The sequence below is a fragment of the Malaya genurostris genome, chromosome 2, assembly GCF_030247185.1.
Source record: "Malaya genurostris strain Urasoe2022 chromosome 2, Malgen_1.1, whole genome shotgun sequence".
In the NCBI taxonomy this organism is placed as follows: domain Eukaryota; kingdom Metazoa; phylum Arthropoda; class Insecta; order Diptera; family Culicidae; genus Malaya; species Malaya genurostris.
In genome coordinates, this window is record NC_080571.1 from 257,627,660 (window position 1) to 257,647,513 (window position 19,854).

General features: G+C 36.5%; 1 protein-coding gene across 2 annotated transcripts in view; it reads left to right on the forward strand.

Annotated features, from left to right (window-relative positions):
* LOC131429629 (nocturnin) overlaps nt 1-19,854 on the forward strand; it is a 58,857-nt gene that overhangs the window by 19,836 nt on the left and 19,167 nt on the right. Inside the window, exons 1-2 of one of the 2 annotated variants that reach the window (XM_058593872.1) lie at nt 118-283; nt 9,003-9,470. The exons of the other annotated variant lie outside the window; for it this stretch is intronic. Coding sequence (XP_058449855.1) covers nt 9,040-9,470 — 431 coding nt within the window. The 5' untranslated portion in view covers nt 118-283; nt 9,003-9,039. Of the gene's footprint in view, nt 1-117; nt 284-9,002; nt 9,471-19,854 lie in introns of those variants that run through there. 2 annotated transcript variants of the gene reach the window in all.

A 19,854-nucleotide genomic window follows, 5' to 3' on the forward strand; every position in this document is an offset into this window, starting at 1 on the left:
TTTCCCGTCCATCGGCAGTAGCATTAACGTAATACCGACATCGTTACAACGCGTTGTAGCTTTCGGGGTTCGGTCTGGAATAAAACCATTACCCCGTTCTCAACGACCAATTAGTATCAGCTCAGTGCTCGATCGAGATCGATCGTATTAGGCAAACCCGTGTCGAACAAGATACACACTGTGAAACTAGTTGTACTGAATCGCACTTACGGATACAAAACCGCGCATTATCGTCGCCGGTGTGCTTTCCAGTTGTAGAGAATACAGAACAGAACGGTGCATTGTATGTTCCTTTGTGTAGAAATATCTGCCCGCTTGTCCGTCTATCCGATCTTCCGCTTGGGGCATGTGATTGTGATTCGAAATACAATTCTCACCAGATTCTGAGAAGTGCAATATTTTTGGGATCGTTCTGAGTTATGGTGTGCCTTCGGAAATCTTTTCAAACCTTCATTTTGACCAAACAATAGCGAAGCGATGAAACATGAACAGTGATTGGTTGTAGAGCGATCACTAGAAGCTGTGCATTGTTCCAGAAAAAAATCAAGGCACTGTGGTAGTTCCGCGAACTCTCAAAATCCTACTCTGGTATGAATATTATACAAAGAATTTCTATGCGGACAATGTTGGTTTGATGATACTTGATACGTGATTTTTTGGCGTGGTTCGTTAAATTAGTGAATACTTTCATTGTACCCGGTATCAAATTTATAGGCACGATAAGGACGGTACATAGTTGAACGAGACAGTAAAAATAAATTAGATTAGGCCTATCCGGACTGTTACACAAAGTATTAAAAACTGTAAAAGTTGCTTGCAAAAAATTGTTTTGTTCGTTTCAATAACCGTTGTTTTTCATTAAATTATTGAAATTTTGACTTTTTTTGAGCAGAAACGACGTAAAAATAGATTTTCAACTGCGCGGACTCACTGACTGCGCTTCTAGTGAGAATACAAACTGTGGTTTTGTGAGATGCACAGGCCAACTTTATACACGCATTTGAAAAACATTTACGTGCCCATTTCTCACCAGAGACGCTTCTGGTATCACGGGCTGCTCAATTTTATTACTATTACATTGAGGTATACAGATTTATGGTTAGAGTTTCAAGATCCTTATGGTGTTGAAAATCTAATCCAAGTAAGCCACCGGTCTTACTTGTGAAAAGTCGTGAATTTTTTTACCAGCTCAAGTTTTATGTTCAACCTTAAAAAAACATAAAGTAATCAATCAATTATGAGTGTTAAATTCTAAAGTCTCATATTCATGAATTTTTTTTTGATGGACACCTGCGGTATGAGTTCATGTTTAATGTGCGTTCAGAGAAATTTGTGTTTGATCATATTCTAATCAGAAACTTTTCGCTTGAGTAATAAGTAGAATTTATTCACAGATACACTTTCAGTCAGTCCTACTAACAATTATAGAGGTTTTTAACTTTAAGTAACAAGAAACTTTGCAAGCGTGTGAGTAATGTCAACAATGTGTGCGTAAAAACAAATTCCTGCGCTTCTTTCCTGATTTTATTCAATAAATCTTCCATATGGTTGAAAAATAAACAAATCAGTTCATTCTGCTTAGAATTGCCATTCAAGGAAAAAGAAAGTATAAAACTCTTCCGTTTTCCTGAAAACTGCTTGAGACAAATTATTTCAGTTTCAGCCTACTTCCACTAACACATTTGAATAGCAACGCCCACATTCATATATAGATTCTCTCTTGCATAAATTATTGAGAAATAAAGATTTAAAAACCTTTTATTGGTAATACCGCAAAATAGAAACCTTTAGTTTAACACGCGAAAGGCAATGGATATGGAAAATTATTGCAAAACTATTTTATTTTCCAGAAAATTGCTTTTTTAACAGAAATACAAATGCATTGAAGCAGGAGTGGCCAACTTTTTTATTAAAATATTAAAATCTAGATTGGTCAAAACTGATGTTTCATCCAAAACGTCAGGCTTACCATTCGTTTGAAAATAAATTATTGCTAAAAAAGCTTGTTTTAAACTCAATCGTTCAAGCCACTTTAATAAACTAGTTGCACTGCCAAGTAGCAAATATAACTTATCAAGATTTCAAGGTGTTCTACAATTGTGTCAGAATTGTTATTTATGTTAGATATGTTCAGAAAGATTTTTGAATATAATTAAATCTGTTGTGCAACTTATCGCTGTTGAGTTTCACAATACTACCTTAAAATCTCTGTAAAACAACTTGTTCATGTTTCACTAGCAGCTATAGAAGTCCTGTAAAAAATTTCACATCGTCATGTAAAACGGAAGTAACTATAACGATTGTTAACTTATCAAAAAAATATTTTTCTGATGAGTCAGCATAGTCTTGGCTGCCTCATGAATTTTTAGGTCAGTGTGTGCAGTTTTCTTCAATTTAAAAAAAAAACAATGATATAAAATTTCAAACTTGCAAAAAAGTTGTGCAAGATTTATCTCACTTATAGTAGAATTCAATGGTGTTAAAAAAATTTTATCCTATCATAAATATTCTACTAAACACTCAGACCCTGTTAATTAGTGAAGATTTATCTGTTTGAAATGTACGCAAAACTTGCAGACATAAGAATATTATCAAAAAAGTTGCAGAAATACAGCATTACATACGCAATGAAAACAAAAATCAATCAGATAATTTGTATTCGGTTATCATCTTGCGAAAAAAAATAAGCAGACTTGACATCACTTTTTAAAGATATTGAACAAAAAGTTAAGTTCATCATAGTTTCTCTCATAGTTATATATTACCGCTTGAGCAACTTGTTTTTGCAACTCCAGCACATGGGCTTCCCAAAATAATACCTACAGTGCGTATCACAAAAGTCAGGCCCGCTTAGATGATACTATACTGTTTTGTTGTTTAATTCAACTAGAAGATTTAAACTGATAAAAAAAACAAAACGTAAAGCATTTCTTTACGAAATATTAACATGTTAATGTTTCCTGTTATTTAGACTAGTGTTTGATGGACAGAGAAGATGTTTGGATATAAAGGTATCGTTCGGGTGACGGCCAGGATGTAGACCATGTTCGATGTACGTTGCTACTATGTCTGTGAGTTTTAGTGTGGCTAAAGCAAGATCAGAGTGGCGAAATGGTAGCGCGTATGCACGGAATGCATAAGAACGAAGGTTCGAGTCCTGTCTTTGAGCGTATCTTTTTCCAAAAAAATCATCTTTTCTGTTAGTTTTTCTTTCACTTGGCTTCTCCAATATATATTTCCGCTCAGTCATTGCAAAAACTGAACTTAGTCATGGCGGCTTTACGTCAAACTAAAATTAATAAATCGTTAAACACATTTTTTTGCCAAAATTCGTTTTTATTATTCAACATAATTGCCATCAGAGGCGATACAGCGATTATAGCGATCTTCCAACTTTTCGATACCATTTTTGTAGTACGATTTGTCCTTTGCCTCAAAATAGACCTCAGTTTCAGCGATTACCTCTTCATTGCTTCTAAATTTTTTACCAGCGAGCATTCTCTTGAGGTCTGAGAACAGGAAAAAGTCACTGGGGGCCAAATCTGGAGAATACGGTGGATGAGGGAGCAATTCGAAGCCCAATTCGTTCAATTTCAGTATGGTTTTTCGTTGTTGTTTTTGATCGATTGTGAGCTCATGCGGCACCCATTTTGCACAAAGCTTTCTCATATCCAAATATTCGTGAATAATATGTCCAACACGTTCCTTTGATATCTTTAGGGTGTCAGCTATCTTGATCAACTTCACTTTACGGTCATTGAAAATCATTTTGTGGATTTTTTTCACGTTTTCATCGGTAACAGCCTCTTTTGGACGTCCACTGCGTTCATCGTCTTCGGTGCTCATATGACCAGTACGAAATTTTGCAAACCACTTACGAATTGTTGCTTCGCCTGGTGCAGAGTCTGGATAACACTCATCAAGCCATTTTTTTGTATCGGCGGCACTTTTTTCATCAAAAAGTAGTGTTTCATCAACACACGAAATTCCTTTTTTTCCATTTTTTTTTCACAATAACAAAAGTAGCTTCACTCAAAATGCAATATCTCACAAACTAATAATCAGACAGCTGTCAAATTTATACACGTATCTTTTGAAGGTTTGTACTAACTGAAAATGGTATGGATTTAATTCTAGTGGCGCCCTCTCATAGAAACGATACGAACTTTTCAGCCGATCTGTTATAGTGTGTAAAGTGTGTATGAAATTGCAACCCGTCATTTAGAGCGTGAACGCAATAAACAGAAAAAAATTCTTCTATATTTGGCTCAAAATTGTCTTGTAGGCTGTGTTAGTTGCTGATCAAACGAACCAATTTCAGCTATGCCGGTCCCCAGTTCCCGGTTCCGGAACAATCTTCATTTCCTCAGAGACGGATTGGTAGATTTTCACAAATTTAGACTCTCAAATGAAAGTTGTTATGGTCTCATCGACTTTTGTTCCTAGGCGACGTCCGGATCCGGAACACCAGGGTGGAACGTGATTAAAATTTATGACGTCATATAGAACGAAAGTGCGAAAGAAATCGAAGAATTCGTATAAACATGACTAAAAACTTTTTATAAATTGGAAAGGTCATGCTAGTGTATGCACAACAAAATCTTTTTTTGTTCTAATAAAAAGTTTTTGAAAACTCTCTCAGTAATATTTATTAAAACGTGTGTCATATGAGAAAGGCACCACCACTAGGTGGATTAAAACAAGTTTTTAATATATTACAACAAAAGTGGTCATACCGGTTACCTTATATTATCTCGGACAACGTTGAATTCAATCTGGAAGTCGATCGATTAGGACCCGAAGGCCAATCCATTTCATATTTTGAAAATAAGTATCAGAAAACGTTGACATCGAACGTTCCCATTGTAAACCCACGCATGGTTGTAAAAGGGGCTCTTTTTTAAGGCTCATTTGTTTATTGGATAAATGAGACCCAATAAGTTTTGATTGGACGTACTTTAGAGCACTTCGATGGATGCATATATTTGGGAACAAATACTACGAATTAGACAAATACCACTACTATACGCTATTATAATAGTGACATGAAGCTAAATTGGATCAAAAGAGTATTTTTCATTTTGCTGCTACAAACACGAAGAATAGCGTTTTAAGAGTATCCTGAGTAAAGGAAAGGTCTTAAAAATTTATGATCTACAAACATTCAAGTCACTTCGAACACGTTGCTTACATTTTGTCACATTTCTTATTTCATACATACAAATAACATACAATAATTAGCCATTAGTCTCCTTCATAGTAAACAAAAACAACCAATTTCAACTTGCATCCCAAGTCATTCCAGAAGCTTTTTTTTATTGTCAACAATCTCTCCACGATCGATGACACGTAGGAGCGGAGTTGGCGTTCCGCACATCAATTGAGAACGTGCCAACGTCGACGAGTGTGTCTCGTCTCGAAGTGTTTTCCATTCGGATAAGGCATTTCTTTCCTACACATCCATCTGTACATTTGTATATTGTTCACCACAAGGTTAACGAATTTCACTCTTCCATAGAGCTAGAACACTTAGTGGTGACGAGTAACACGGGATGTCTGGCTCATATATTGCGCATTTTCACGAAGGTGTCAATTCCTCCCTGATTGTCCGAACACAATATTATTGATAGTAGATATTATACGAGCTCGCTTGAAATCGATATTGATTTAGCGGACTGCTTGGCACACATTTTGGTCTCAGGTCATAACTGACTGAGTCTTTTTCGCAGCAGAATTTTACTGCGAATCTGTTTACTCCATAGCTCTCGATTCCTGTTCACTGGACTTCTACGTTTTTGTTTTTCGGTGTTGTACGAGAAAAAATTTCTAAACACTCTAATATGAACTAGTTTGCATTCTAATTTAGACAAATGTAGTCAATATAGAAAAAGAAAAAAGTCATCAAAACAGTTTTTTCGATATATATCGCATTTCGTGTCCGGTTGCATTTAGGGAGTTATATATCTTCTGGTGCGAGCAAACAAGATGCAGAAATGATTTTATTTCGTTGAATGAAAAAGCATTAAAAGTATATTCTCCGTAATGTTTGTGAAATGAATATTATCGTTATATGTGGAAATGATAGATTGTTCGGCTCATGATTTTTTGTTGAAATTCATTACGTGATATCACTGAAACCAATGAATCGAACATTAATAATATTACAAATTAAATTGGTATAACTGAAGCTTGAAAAAAGAATTTTTCGGAAATAGTAATTGAATGATTGATTTTTTTTCCGAAAAAAAATTATATTCGAATATATACAATATATTTTGACACCACAATACATTGGCTAACCCCTAAATGACCACAATACATGTTCTATTAGATGCTTCTTGATTCGGATTCGTATAAACCTCTCTAAGTCGCTTAATTTCAGTCTCTTGTGTGTATCAGTGGATCTAAGTTACATCACCAGTCACCTTTCTATACCAAAAGTATATGCGATTTCGCACCAGCAAGCCAAACTCGCTTCTTAAGTGCGCTCGCATTCGTGTTTTTAGTCCGGAATCAGTATGTGAGGCATCCAGCAGCAAGATACTTTTTGCATCTGCCGAATCTCCCTCAAAATATGTTAAGTGCGTTCAGTACTACTGCCTTTAAAAGAGAAATAAAACCGTTATTCTCCATAACAATCAAAGCACGCGAATAAAAATCGGGTGTCAAAACAAGACAAACTTTTTAGCAGTCAAATAGGTTTTTTAACCCACCTAATTCATCCATTCTAGGTACTACTGAAGTATTCTCATCTAGGCAAAATACAATTTACTGTGTATGTCTTAGAGAGATGCAGTTCTCATCGCTTATCGTGTCCATATCAATATTGTTGGTTATGTCAAACTTATGATTTCGATTAATCTACATATTCAAGGTACTGAAATTGATCAATTCGCACATTCCTATTGCTTTTGAAGATTACACAGTGAGAAAAAACATCTTGTAGCATGAGGTCTTACTAAAAAGCAATTCCAGAAAATAACAGCACAAAATGTGGCAAAATCAGGAACGACTGGTTTCAATTTGAATAAAACTTTGTACACGTCTTCAGTATGGCAAACCATTAATGTTGCACGTGACTATAATACCTACCGATTTGACTCAAGACTGGCCTTTCCCGTATAAAGTAATTATGCAATCTCTGTGAAAACCGATTTTCAAATCAAGGCTCTGAGAGCCAAGTTTCATATACCATTCGAATTAGTTCGTCTAGATCAGCAAATGTCTGTGGATGTGAGTATGTATGTAAAATTTTGTGCACTCGAATCCATTGCCGGTACCATGATTAAGAAAGTGTGAAAATCATGAAACGCGTCTTCTCATAAGATCATACCTATTATTAGTGATAATATTAATAATATTAGCAAAATGATTTAAATCATGATTTTTTTTGGGATTTGCTTACAAAATCATCAGTAATAGGCATAGTCTCATGAAACATAATGTTTTATGATTTTCATGGTACCGGCAATGGATTTGTACCCGTGTATCTACAAGTGTGCGTTAAAGATATTGATTGAATTCATTACGCGACGTTTATTTGACATATTTATTGTCTCACGACAAAAGAGCCCACCTGTAAATGAGAGCCTCTCTTTGTTTACTTTATCTTTCGCTTATTACGGAGCCACGATTGAAATTTCTTGAAAGCCTATAATATTTAGCGAAATCTTATGGTTTTGACTTGAAAATTATGCGAAGAGCTAAGCATCTAATAAAAAAATAAAACAAACAAAGAGAAACAATCATTTGCAGTTCGGCCCTTTGGTCGTGGGACGATAGATATGTCTAAGATATTTCGTTACAACTTTAGCAGCAGTTTGTTTGTTCAATCGTTTCAAACTATTGTGGTCATTCACCGGGATTTCGAACAGCTTGCGATTCTCATGCAAATTCTCGCAACTATTGATGACATCTCAGTTTAGCACATCCAACGGCTCAACTGCTCAGTGAACTTTCGTCCTCAACAATGTCGATGACTCTACATCAACAGCTCTTAATATTAGTCCTCAAAGTGTATTTTTGAAACTAATGAGCGAATGAATCCGGTCCTACGTAGAAGTAGAATGCATGATTATTCATAGATATAAGAGCACCAGAACAATTTTAAAACTATTTGTATATTTCCGTACCCAAATAGCTTAGACCGCGCTTAGGCCGGACGGAAAGCTCCCATCAAGAGCATTCACATATCACATTTCCGTGAAACAACATCTACATATTATTTACGAATTAGTCTCAGATTCATCCGGCTGAAGACTGTTCTATGACTCCATCCAAGCAAGCTACACTCATGCACCAAAATAAACTCTCAGTGCATCAAAACAAAAACCAGCGTTATCTTAAAATCTGCAAAACATTCCGTTCCGTCTGCCAAAACCGCACTCAACCGAGTGCCAGTGAGACTTGAAAAATTTTCCGTATGGTTATTGACCGCACCTCCACGGAATATTAGACCGGGTTTCGTACACACGAACCGCGACCTTGATCTTGGGAAAGTACCCACCCCGCAGTTGTATTCGTGTGTGTGAATGTGTATAAGAGCTCGGTCCGCGATTGCGTTGCCGCGAGGCACCCGCTGCGACCTACCGGTTTTTTTTAGATCATATCCCGTTCAGCACGGGGGTGCGAGGGCGACGAATCACTTGCCAAACTCAGCTGAGAGAATCGAATCCAAACTACACAGGGGCCGAAGATCGCGAATACGATCTTGCGCGTTGTACAAAAAGACGTTCGATACGCGAGGCGCCTCAGTCGGTTCGTGAAACCCATGTCGAAATAAACGGCGATCAGGACGTTTTAAGTGAATTGTGTGCTCACGAAAAAAAATTGACTGCTTTGCCGAAAGTGCGTCAATATTTTACGCGAATTGTGTGAGTTTTGTTGTTTTGGTTCGAATTTAGCCCAAAGCGAAACTAGAAGCGGATAAGACATTGGCAGTATTTTGACAGGAGAAACATATATCAGTGCATTTGATTTTTAATATTTTTCGGACTCAATAGTAACGTTTGTGGAAAGGCAATTATTTCAATCGCAGTGATGTTCCACGGTCCGTCCATAATGGATCTGCTGGTCGGTGGTCAGTTTGTGAATGCCCAGGACAAAAGCAAGGGCCAAGTGTCGCGTATGATATCGAAGGAATCATTACACTGTTATCACCGGGGCAATTTTCGCAAGGACTCATCGGATGCCGGCGATCTGGTAGTGGTTCAACAACAGAGCGACGGTATCGACGGGTACTACCAAGACGAAGAGGAAGAAGTGGACTTGAGTCAGTTTGAAAATGAAAAACAAACACGGGACTATTTTCGCAAAAGGATTGCCATTTTTGAAGCATCGATGAAGACGCCGGTGACCGCCAATCGCCGGTTGGCAGCACGCAAGATTGAAATGGAGGGTGGATTTGACGACGGGCTCGACACGGAAAATGAATGCATTCCGCCGAAACAGTTGCTGATGTATCTGGTCAGGTAATTATTACTGGTTTGATAATTACGGCGTAGTATTTGGAGTAAAAGCAAATGCAAAAGCAAAGGATTAATTCAATCTCTTTCTTGGTGTCATTCTCCGGTTTATTGATGTTGAAAATTCATTGTTCCTGAATTTGACCGATTTAGGGGCATTAGTATATTACATATTTTATCTGTAGCATGGAAAAGCCCAACCTTAAACTTTCAAGTAAAATTTCGGAAACTAGAGAACAAACGATTTTTTTTTCACTTCATTGGCCTATGGCGTCAATTGTCAGCTTGAGACGCAGTTTTATTATTTTTAAAATTCGCACTTTGACCACTTCGCCGCGGGACTGTGTTTCTCCCGTTAATTTGTAGATTGTTAATTAAGCCAAATCAGATGAGTAAGCAAAATGGCACATATCATTTGCAGGTATATTTTGCACCACATGCCTAATTTTTTAGAACAAAGTTGTTTCGCAATCGAGACTGACAAGAGACTGTTTGTTCCTTTGGGTTTCAGGAAATATTAAGGGGGCAGAATAATTACACAATCAGCATTAATGATTTTTAGAGTTATCTGAACCAAATCGTTGAATGGAGCTATTTATTAGAGTTTGTTTGCAGTGACGAGATAAAACAAAAACAAATCATTAATTGAAACGAATATCTTTTGTGCAGATATTTGATGGTGAATACTGAAATACATTTATAATTTGAAACCAATGGCATCATGAAACTTTGTCAGACTGAGAGTTTTATGACTTGACTTGACGTTGCGTTATGGGCGTTGAAATTCCATGTCAACGTATGAAGTCAACATGTTCAAACTAGATAACAAAACTATTGAATTCTCGGAAGCGCAATAATGACATACGAAGAACCATAATCTATTACAATAACATTTTTTATCAACATTTTATTATAGAAATTTAATTTGATCAGTGAATACAGATAAATACAGATTTTTTTACAAAACAATACAAATTTGCTATGAAAATATCTGACATCTCTGCTCTCGAGTCTCGGGTAGGTTTATTTTCGACAACGGATTGAATAACTACTCTTTAGTCATATTCAATACAAAATTCTGTAACTTGCTTTATTTTGATACACTTACCGGCATACTTGCGAAATATGACAGGAAAAAACTTTTTTCTACCTTTCGCTTTAGAAGGGTAGTAAAATTGCTGGAAACACTTCGACTTCGAACGGAGCCTCGGAGACCCATAGTGTTATATATCATTCGACTCAGATCGACGAGATCGGAAAATGTCTGTGTGTGTACCGCTTCGAAAGCTATTATTCAATTGAGGATAAAGTTCGAAGATGAAATGGCCTTCTTTTCTGGTTCCAAGGATGTGATGGTATAAGTGACGTAACCGACAAAACGTGTTGTTTTCTACTGTTCTTACAGATGGCAGAGCCGATTTCTACAAGTCTAGGCTCGTTTGAAAGCTACTATTGAATTTTGGATGCAGCTCGAAAATCAAATGGTTTTCACTTCCTGTTCTGAAGATATAATAGTGACGTAACCTACTAACCGCAGTGTTGGTAATTGCCGAAAATTTGACAGAAGCTGCTATATTGTATACAACATTTTCAATCCGGTAGAAGATGCTACAAGAACTCGAGTCTCTCAATGCATGAACCTTGATAGAATTTTTCTACATTTCTTCGCTCCACTTCATACTCTGAGTGTTGCACGGCCCTTAAAAAAGATTTACAGTCTGATAATGATCGTTGCTGTGTGAAATTTCCCAAGAGAGAATCGCAAGTTGACAATTATCGCAGAAAATCGAATCGATGATTCAACTTGATGATTCTCATACTAGGTTGCAATATTTCAAAACCCTTGTGTGGAGCATTCACAGACATTTTCATAGACACAACTTATACAAAGGTTATATGTACATAGTTAGAATAAGCGGCAATAGTAAAATGATCGCAATTGTCAACTGCCTATATAGAATCGGATCGCGAAACGAGAATAAGCGACCGTTTGTTGCTTCAGGGAGGATCCCCACAGGAGCGTGCTAACCTTTGATTCTCAGAAATGTGATCGAGAGAAATTCGCTCTCGCACTGGTGTCGATTCTATGTTAAATGAGCCATGCCAGGTTTTTGTTGTTGCGATGATTTCCGTTTCTCTTTGATGGCACTGATTCAATCGTTGAAGAGTTGCCAGTGAACGTTCTTTGATACGATAAAAGCCATCCTTGACTAACCGTACATTTTTTATCGGCTCAATTTTCTTGCTGATGAATCAATGAATTTCGATAAACTTAGGTTTATTGGAAAGCTTACCATATTAATCAAATTTGAACGGGTTATGGCGAACACTTCCTATTCGAGAGATGTAATCTTATATGTGCCGTATCCGACCAATCCTAGGGTTTTTTATGCACCTAACTTACTCGGAGATGAATTAATCGATTTCGGAAGACTTCGACTCGTTTGAAAGCTACTATTAGGTTATCTGATAAGCTCTCAATACAAATGACCAAGAATAGAACCCTACAAATGTTTTCATAATGGCAAAAGAAAGGCATTATCACACTATTACGTGTATTAAGAAGGGTTTTTTAATATAAATTTTGGAGATTTCAATAGGATTCAAATTGGCAAAAGCATTTTCCTTGGCCAAAAAAGGTTCAATTTAAGGTCATAATGTTGATTCCACTTACTTCTAATTCTGCCTTACTTTCGAGGCGAACGAAAACAAAAATTATTTTGAAATTTTCAAAAACCTAAATTGCAAAATCGGTTGGTCCGAGTTATATGGTGTCTTCGAAAATGTTTTAGGTAATTTTTCGGGCTAAATTGATGATAAACAGATGAAATTTGTATAATGCACTATAGGTCAAGATGAAGAGAACATGAATTAGTACACTGAAAGATTTTTATGTGCTTTTCTACGAAATTTCAAAGTTCTACGGAATTTCGTGTGAATTTTCAAAGTAATACTGTTTTTAAGGCAAATTTTCCAAGTCATGCGCTTTGTTCGAATTTTTCAATGTCAAATGTCTTAGAAATGCATAAAACGTTAAAATCTGGAATTATCCCGAAAAGAGATAATTTGTCAGATTTGATTAACTAGAGATTTTTTTCGTGATAATGCCATATCTCGGTTTTTTCCTGTTTTTATTTACTGTAATATTGAATTATTTCAGTTCAGTTTCAGTTCGTCACAAAATTCTATATTTGTGGGTCTGTGTAACTCACTTGTACTAAACCAGGCAGAACGCTTCAAGATCATTTTCAGAATTTTATTCCTTTTGGAAAACCAAATTGACAAGCGTTTTTTTTTCCTATTAGAAAAACAACTTGACCAAATTGCTACTGCATAAAACATGGCTGCCTGAAATTTATTTTATAAATTAACTATTAGTTCTTATGACAGAGCATAGTATTCCCTATTATAACAGGATACAAACATGGCGTATAGGGAAAAGGTTGGCAATAGTGCGCGGTACATATTAGTGCGCATCTTATTGTGAGTTCATGTCAATGTTTGCCACTATTTACTTACAATAAATTAGAGATTTCGCCCTATTACTTTATGAGCCACAAATCACTTTCCCACCTCAAGATGCATTAAACGCGGTCTTCGCTAACTGTCGTAAACAATTAGTTCGAGATTTGTTTTGACCACAAGACATTTTTTTCTTAGTCCAGAGTGTTGTAGGAAAATTTAAGGCTCGCAGAAAAAAAAATTTTTTTTTAAGTTTCATGGTGACCTTACCCCTTAAGAAGTTAAGCAAAACATTAAATAGAAAAGGATTAAATAAAAAAGCTGTCAAGTGCTACCAGCTCGAAAACGAAACTCACTGAATGTTTGTTATATACCTGCCGATGAGTATATTCAAACAAGAAGCATATTATTCTTTAACAATTTTGTGCTGTGTTGGAGAGCTAGATTTTCTTATTGCTTTACAATACCCACAATTTGTGTACCCGAAACGGTCATCTTTTTTTTGGGAAAGGCAAAATAGTGTTTTGAAGAACAAGGATCATCAGAGATAGTCTGATAATAATTGAAAATTTAACTACTAATTATCTAGAACATAACGTCAAACCGTCAAGAAGCAAAATAAACGTGAACATATCTTCAACATTACATATGTTCAAAACAGTTCCAGTTTAATGGTTTACAAACTTGTTTTATACAATAGTAGAGGGAAACATTTTGATGATTCCTACAGTTTGAGTGTGTATAAGCAGAAAAAATCGCCACTAAAAAGTATCTGATCTACTAACAGGATGTAGTTCACATTTCACAATCGCGGATAATCGCATTTTTGATACGCAATGATTTTAATGGTTGATCTTCTCAAGTCAAGCATTAGTTATTTTTCAACATTATTACTTTCACCTTCTATCTCGCCTTAAAACAAACATATTTTTCTGAAACACGCTCTATTATGCACCTAAAGATATGAACATGACAAGAACATGAATGTGTTCTAATGTTTAAGTAAATTCAAAATTAATGAGTGCATTGTTAGAATTCCCAAAGTTACAGATTGTTGATAATTATTTAATAACGGTATTTAGAATATCAAAGTCACATAAAACGAAACTCTTGGCTGCACTACGATGACATTGATGACAACTAGTCGATTATTTATACCATCCATCGAAATGCAAACTGCTTCGGCCCGGCATTGCCGCCGGGCTGAGCATTGCCGCTCAGCAGTTTCGATCGTACAGTTTATGTTGGAAGAAACGAAATGCAATGAGTCAACAACATCTGCGATCATCGGACTACTCTGCGCGAACTGTGCGATGCTGACTGCTGCAAGTGGCACCACCACTGATCTCAACCGTTAAGGTTAAGGAGCTGATGCATAACGAAGCGATCAGGTCAATTTGGTGAATAGGCAGAGCTCTAAGCCGACATTCTATTTTTTTCTAAGCAAACCACAAACGTGTCGTTTGAGTCTATCTGTTCTGATTCGATCCTAGTTAGATTGCAGCGTGTGATCACCCTGGGTACGATCTCCGCGTTTTATCGCCGCCGAGCTCTTCGGTCGCATATGCTATCGTGTCTGCTTCGGTGACGTCGTAGTCATGAAGCGAAGTGCCCGCGCAAAGGGTGCAAATGGTTACAGGCGGCGGGCGATGAATTGTGCGCTCAAGGACATCGATAACTGTAATTTAAATTTTTCACTTTGTTCAAGTTTGCTTCCGTTTCGGCGTGGAGAGTAGTAAATCTCGTTCGTCATGCAAAGCTGTCGCCGGGATATATTGTAGTGTGGGTGATACCGTAGAAGGGTTTTATTTTTTCTAGATACGCACCGCAAACTTGTTCTGGAACGGTTGTCGCGTCACCAGCTTGTTTGGCCCTTTAGTTAATGTGTAAGGGGCATACAGTAGAGGCTCCTAAATCAGTATGTATAGGCAATCGGAAGTCGCTACAGTTTGTTCGTAGCAATTTTGTTCCCCGAGAAAACTTGTAGTGATTTGATTTTAGCTTCTGGCAATTTCAGGATTGCAGTATCAGCTTTTGTTTTAATCATACATTAAACATTCCTTCCAATCAGGATCGCCGATTGGCTATTAAATATAGTACCTAAATTGACTTAGGTTCAGGAAGCAATAAGTGTAATAATCCGACCATTGATTAGGTTTACACCAATCACCTAAACCCAGTCGGCTCAGAAAATTAATACATCGTTTATCAATAGCTAACAACCAAACAATTCCACCTCTGAACCCACGGGTTACGTACACCGCAAACCCGTATGAGTTAGCGAAATAAACAAAATGATTTAGAATTGCGGAAGTTTTTAGCCGAGTTCACAAGGGATCCGATAGGCTGTGGAAGACAAAACAACTACTATGGGCACAAACATTTAGCACAAAACAAGTGAGCGGGTGAGTCAGCCGGTCAGCCACTACCCGTTTTACTTGGTTTGGCTTCAAAAAAAAAAAAAACAATGCTGTTTTCGGACAATCACTATCGACCTAATCTATGAATAAGAAAAGAAAAACGAATCCCATTGGTGTCGTGAACCTACGAGTTATGTACAATTTTTCGTGATAATTACATCGGGAAATTATTCACCTAACGAATATAAATTGACCTCTTCGAAGCATCAATTTTATTTATTAAAATATTGTAGTCATGTTTGTTATTTATTTGCTTTTTCCAAACAAAAAAAAATTCTTCAATTGCCTACAGCGGTGCTTCTAGTTCTCCAGAAATCGCTTATAGGCGATTCATGCGTGCTAAATTATACAAAATGATGATTTACTCCACACAGTTTTTTAAAAGAATTTCGTTCTAAATAGTTTTGAAGCCTATTAATTGTACATGTTTGAATTATAAATTAATGTTTGACTTATTGTAAATGATTATCATATTGAGAGGGAAAACTAATCATATACAATCAACCATCGACTTGATAAAGAGCTAGTTTGAGAGAGAAATACGCATTGTAGTGCTTGTGCATACTTTGCCATTAGTTTGCAAGACTTGTGGTCATTGAATGATACAGTCCGATTTCTAATAATTTCGATTTTTATGTACTATATCTGCATTCCATTCTTTAATCGGAATGAATCAACCTTATAACATTTTCCTGACTGAGACAGTACATGTACCAACCGATGTGAAAGGGTTTAATGTAATTCGACTAGTATAAGACGATGAGTCTGTTTTATAAAAGGTGCTATCCTGCAGAAATTGCTGAGGCAATGTTTTTTCTGTTCTCCCAGTTTTTCAACTAGTTTCAAAAGTATCCAGGTTCAATACAGTGCGCCTGAAATTCGTCACATGATTTCCACATTCCTGAGATTCTCAAATAAAGAATCTTGAAGCCGTTTAGTTTGTTCAGGATTTGTTATAGGATGTCCCAGAAAGGTTGATTTTTATGCGCCTTTGTTGTCTTAAAATCTGATGATAAAATTGTATTATTGTTTTTATTTCGATCTGAAACTCTGTGAGTCTCAAGTTTCGTTGCATAGAGTTTTCACTAAAAAGTGCAAGGGATTTCTGCAACGTTGGTCCTGTGAACCGAAACCTGGATCAGCAAATCGGGCAAGCTTTCAAACGTAAAAGAGATGCTTCCATGCGAAATGTGGCCAAAAAAAACTGGAAACTTTCAAGAGTACCATCTTTTGAGAATAAATAAAGATAACAAATGGACTGAGGCCTTTCAAGAAGCAGAAAAAAACGAAACTCGATGTGAAAAATAAGCCGCATCTGTCCAACTAAGGGTCCGTAATTTATACGATAAAGCACTGTGCGGGAAATAATGGATGATGAAACCTACGTTAAACTTCACTATAAGATTCTTTCGGGCGACCAGCTCAACACGGTCCGTGCAGGACTAAGTATCGGAGATGCAAATGAGCCTATATTTACAGGAAAAATTGGTGAAAATACAATGGTTTGGCAAGCAATTTGAAAATGTGGACTGTTTTTAAATCTTACACAGCTAAAAAATTTGAAATTTACAGGTGACGCAAATCTTCATATGACGCAATTAATAAGAACGATATTTATAAATGACTTTTACAAGAATATTTCAAACGTACCCCGACTTTCAAACAGACGTGAAATTTACTTGTCCCATTACTTGAAAATTTGTCAGAATACATTGAACATGTATTAGATTACTGTAAATATGAATCATATTTGACCTTCGAATATATCGAACTCAGAAGACTGACTGTCCCTACTTGAATGGTTCGTTTGGGAAAGTAGCTTGTTGTCCTTATGTAATTTGATTTCCTGAATCTTCTTGCCTTAATTCGGATGTAGCTTCTGTATACTGATATTTAAAACTCCTCGACATAAAGTTCAATCCTAGTACCCCTAGCTTTCAAAAACAACTAGTAATTTGGAAGCATGATAAATTTGAACACTTGAAATGCAGAAATTCTTGAAACGACAGATTCCTTGTTAAAAATGTATTATTTTGTAATATTTTGAGTTGGCAGGACTGTGTCATAATGATACCACGAACGTGTAAGAATGATCTGATTATGAGCTCTGATGAGCGAATTGAGAATGCACAAGCGCTATCGTATCTTTTACTGACATTTATTCGATCGCTTGTTTATTTGCTTAGACGCTTTTGAATTTCGTCCCTTCGTTCGTTTCTGAAAAAGTTTGTTCGCGAAAGTGCGTTTTGATATATTAGCGTATTCATCTAATTCGTTCATTACATGAAAGACCAATTCCAATTTTCAATATGAATGTACGAGTAGCATTAAATAAATGAGTTTGGCGAGAGTTCCAATACATAAAAAGAGAATTGTATCTATCATGCACCTAAACTACTAGGCGTGCGGTCCTTAGTACAGAAAGTCCCCACGATCCCTTATGATTAAAAGACAACATATTTCAATTTGCTACTCGTTTTCTATCAGTAGAAAATGTCTATATCTATTTTAAGGAGCATAAAAGCTCACCGCCTACGAGTTTAACCAGCTGCAAACGGCATGACAATTGTGTAGACGGTAGTAGTAGGTCCATAAACCAGGCATAACTCTCGATGAATTCCATTAGCTGAAGAACCTTTTGCACAGAAAAATCGTATTTCAGCACGAACATTATAGCTGGCGGCAGCAACGATTATAGCAGACATTGTTTACTGCACGCAATGATCGGCAAATGACTGTTGAATCGAAACAGTACGTGAAATAGTTGCTCGAGTATCGCTCGTACAGATCCGCATATTTTCCAACGTGTTACTTACTGTGACCTTTCACATTTAAATTGTTAGCGAACTGCCCTTAATTTTCGAGCCAAGGCTTTGCTTTCCGTACAACCAAATCCAACGCTAAGACAATCGAAAGCCGTCCAGTTAGGCACATGTTGAAATGTGCATAAGGTTTAACGCAGAAGTGGAAATAAGCCCATTTTGCGCAGGAAAATGTGAATCAAGATTTCCGATTGTGAATCAGAAAACCGAACACCGTGAATTAAAAAATTGGGTAACAAAACTAAAATGGCGATTAGTTTTTAAATGGTGGGAACTGATCGGAGTTCGAGTGCTCCATTCGCATGAGGACAGGTGTAGCAACTTGTGCTAATTAACTCTCTGACAAGTCCCCGCTCACAATATAATATTCATACAATTTTGTGATAATATTAAACCCTACATTTGTTGTCAATTGTGTTTTCTGAGACTTGTTCAATTACTTTCCTTTGCGTACGGCACAATTATTAATAATTAGGATTACTATTATCACTGATTCCTGTATGATCAAAGTACTGGACGATTCGATCAGCTATGAGTATTTTGGAAGAAAATCACATACGAGCCAAATCAGACATGAGTGCCGATAGATTTACACCTAAAATCGTTGATCCCAATGAGGGGCGTGAAATTTAACGACAACAGTAGTCCTACAGTAATTTTTAACTAAGGATAACGCGTGTCAATCAGACTTTTAAAATTGTGGAAAATTGCAAATTTTGCATCTTTGGGAAGTTTAGTGATGGGTGATAAGGAATATTAAAGGAGTTTGTACATCAATGATTTTTGTCAATTTATATGCATGATGGTGCATATTTTTTAACTTTCAGGAATGCTCGTTTAACAGTCTCTATCACCAGAGTTGGAAAAAATGCCAGTTTCGTTACGGCACGGTTTACGAAGTTTCAACACATGTTCTCCTTTGATACAAACCGTATTCTATTTCGCAAGCTGTTGTTTAATTGCAGTAAAATGAATACTAGATGAAAGGAAGTTAATGGTAAATGAAGGTTTTATGAAAATAATCAAATTGGATCGTAATCCAATTGATAATGTTAATATTACAGTTTTCGCTGCGCAATATCAACACACAATGCAAAACTAGTAAAAAAATATACCTCCCCAAATTGTGATTATAGCGACAAAAGACTTTGTTTTATTTCCAGCTGGTTGATGCTGATGATGACGTTCATGCACTATCTAGATTAAACCCAATGAAACGCTATTCGACATGAATTTGATTTAAAGAGATAACTGGAGCGCAGCATTTGACGCAGCGTTTCAATGTTGCGTTTGAATTGGCGTAGTCAAATCCTGCACTCCTGTTACTTCTGTTTATGATATTCAAGCTAAATAGGGTAATATTAATCAACTCCATAGCACGCTTTGATCTGTTTTTCTTATAGTTATAATTATTATTCATCGCAGCATGTATGTTAATATTATTCGCTGTTTTTATTGATGATATTACTCCACCACGACGGTATTGCTGAATAAATTTCAAATACATCACGAAACATGGAATTTCGATGCGACCGACGAAATAAACTCACTTAACGAGCCTAAAATTATTGATATCGGATAATCCATATCCGAGAAAATTGAGCGGTAATCAGTTTTGACGTTAACGTCACTTATACCACTACATCGCAAGAACTGTAAGTGACAGTTATTTGAACTTCAAACCTG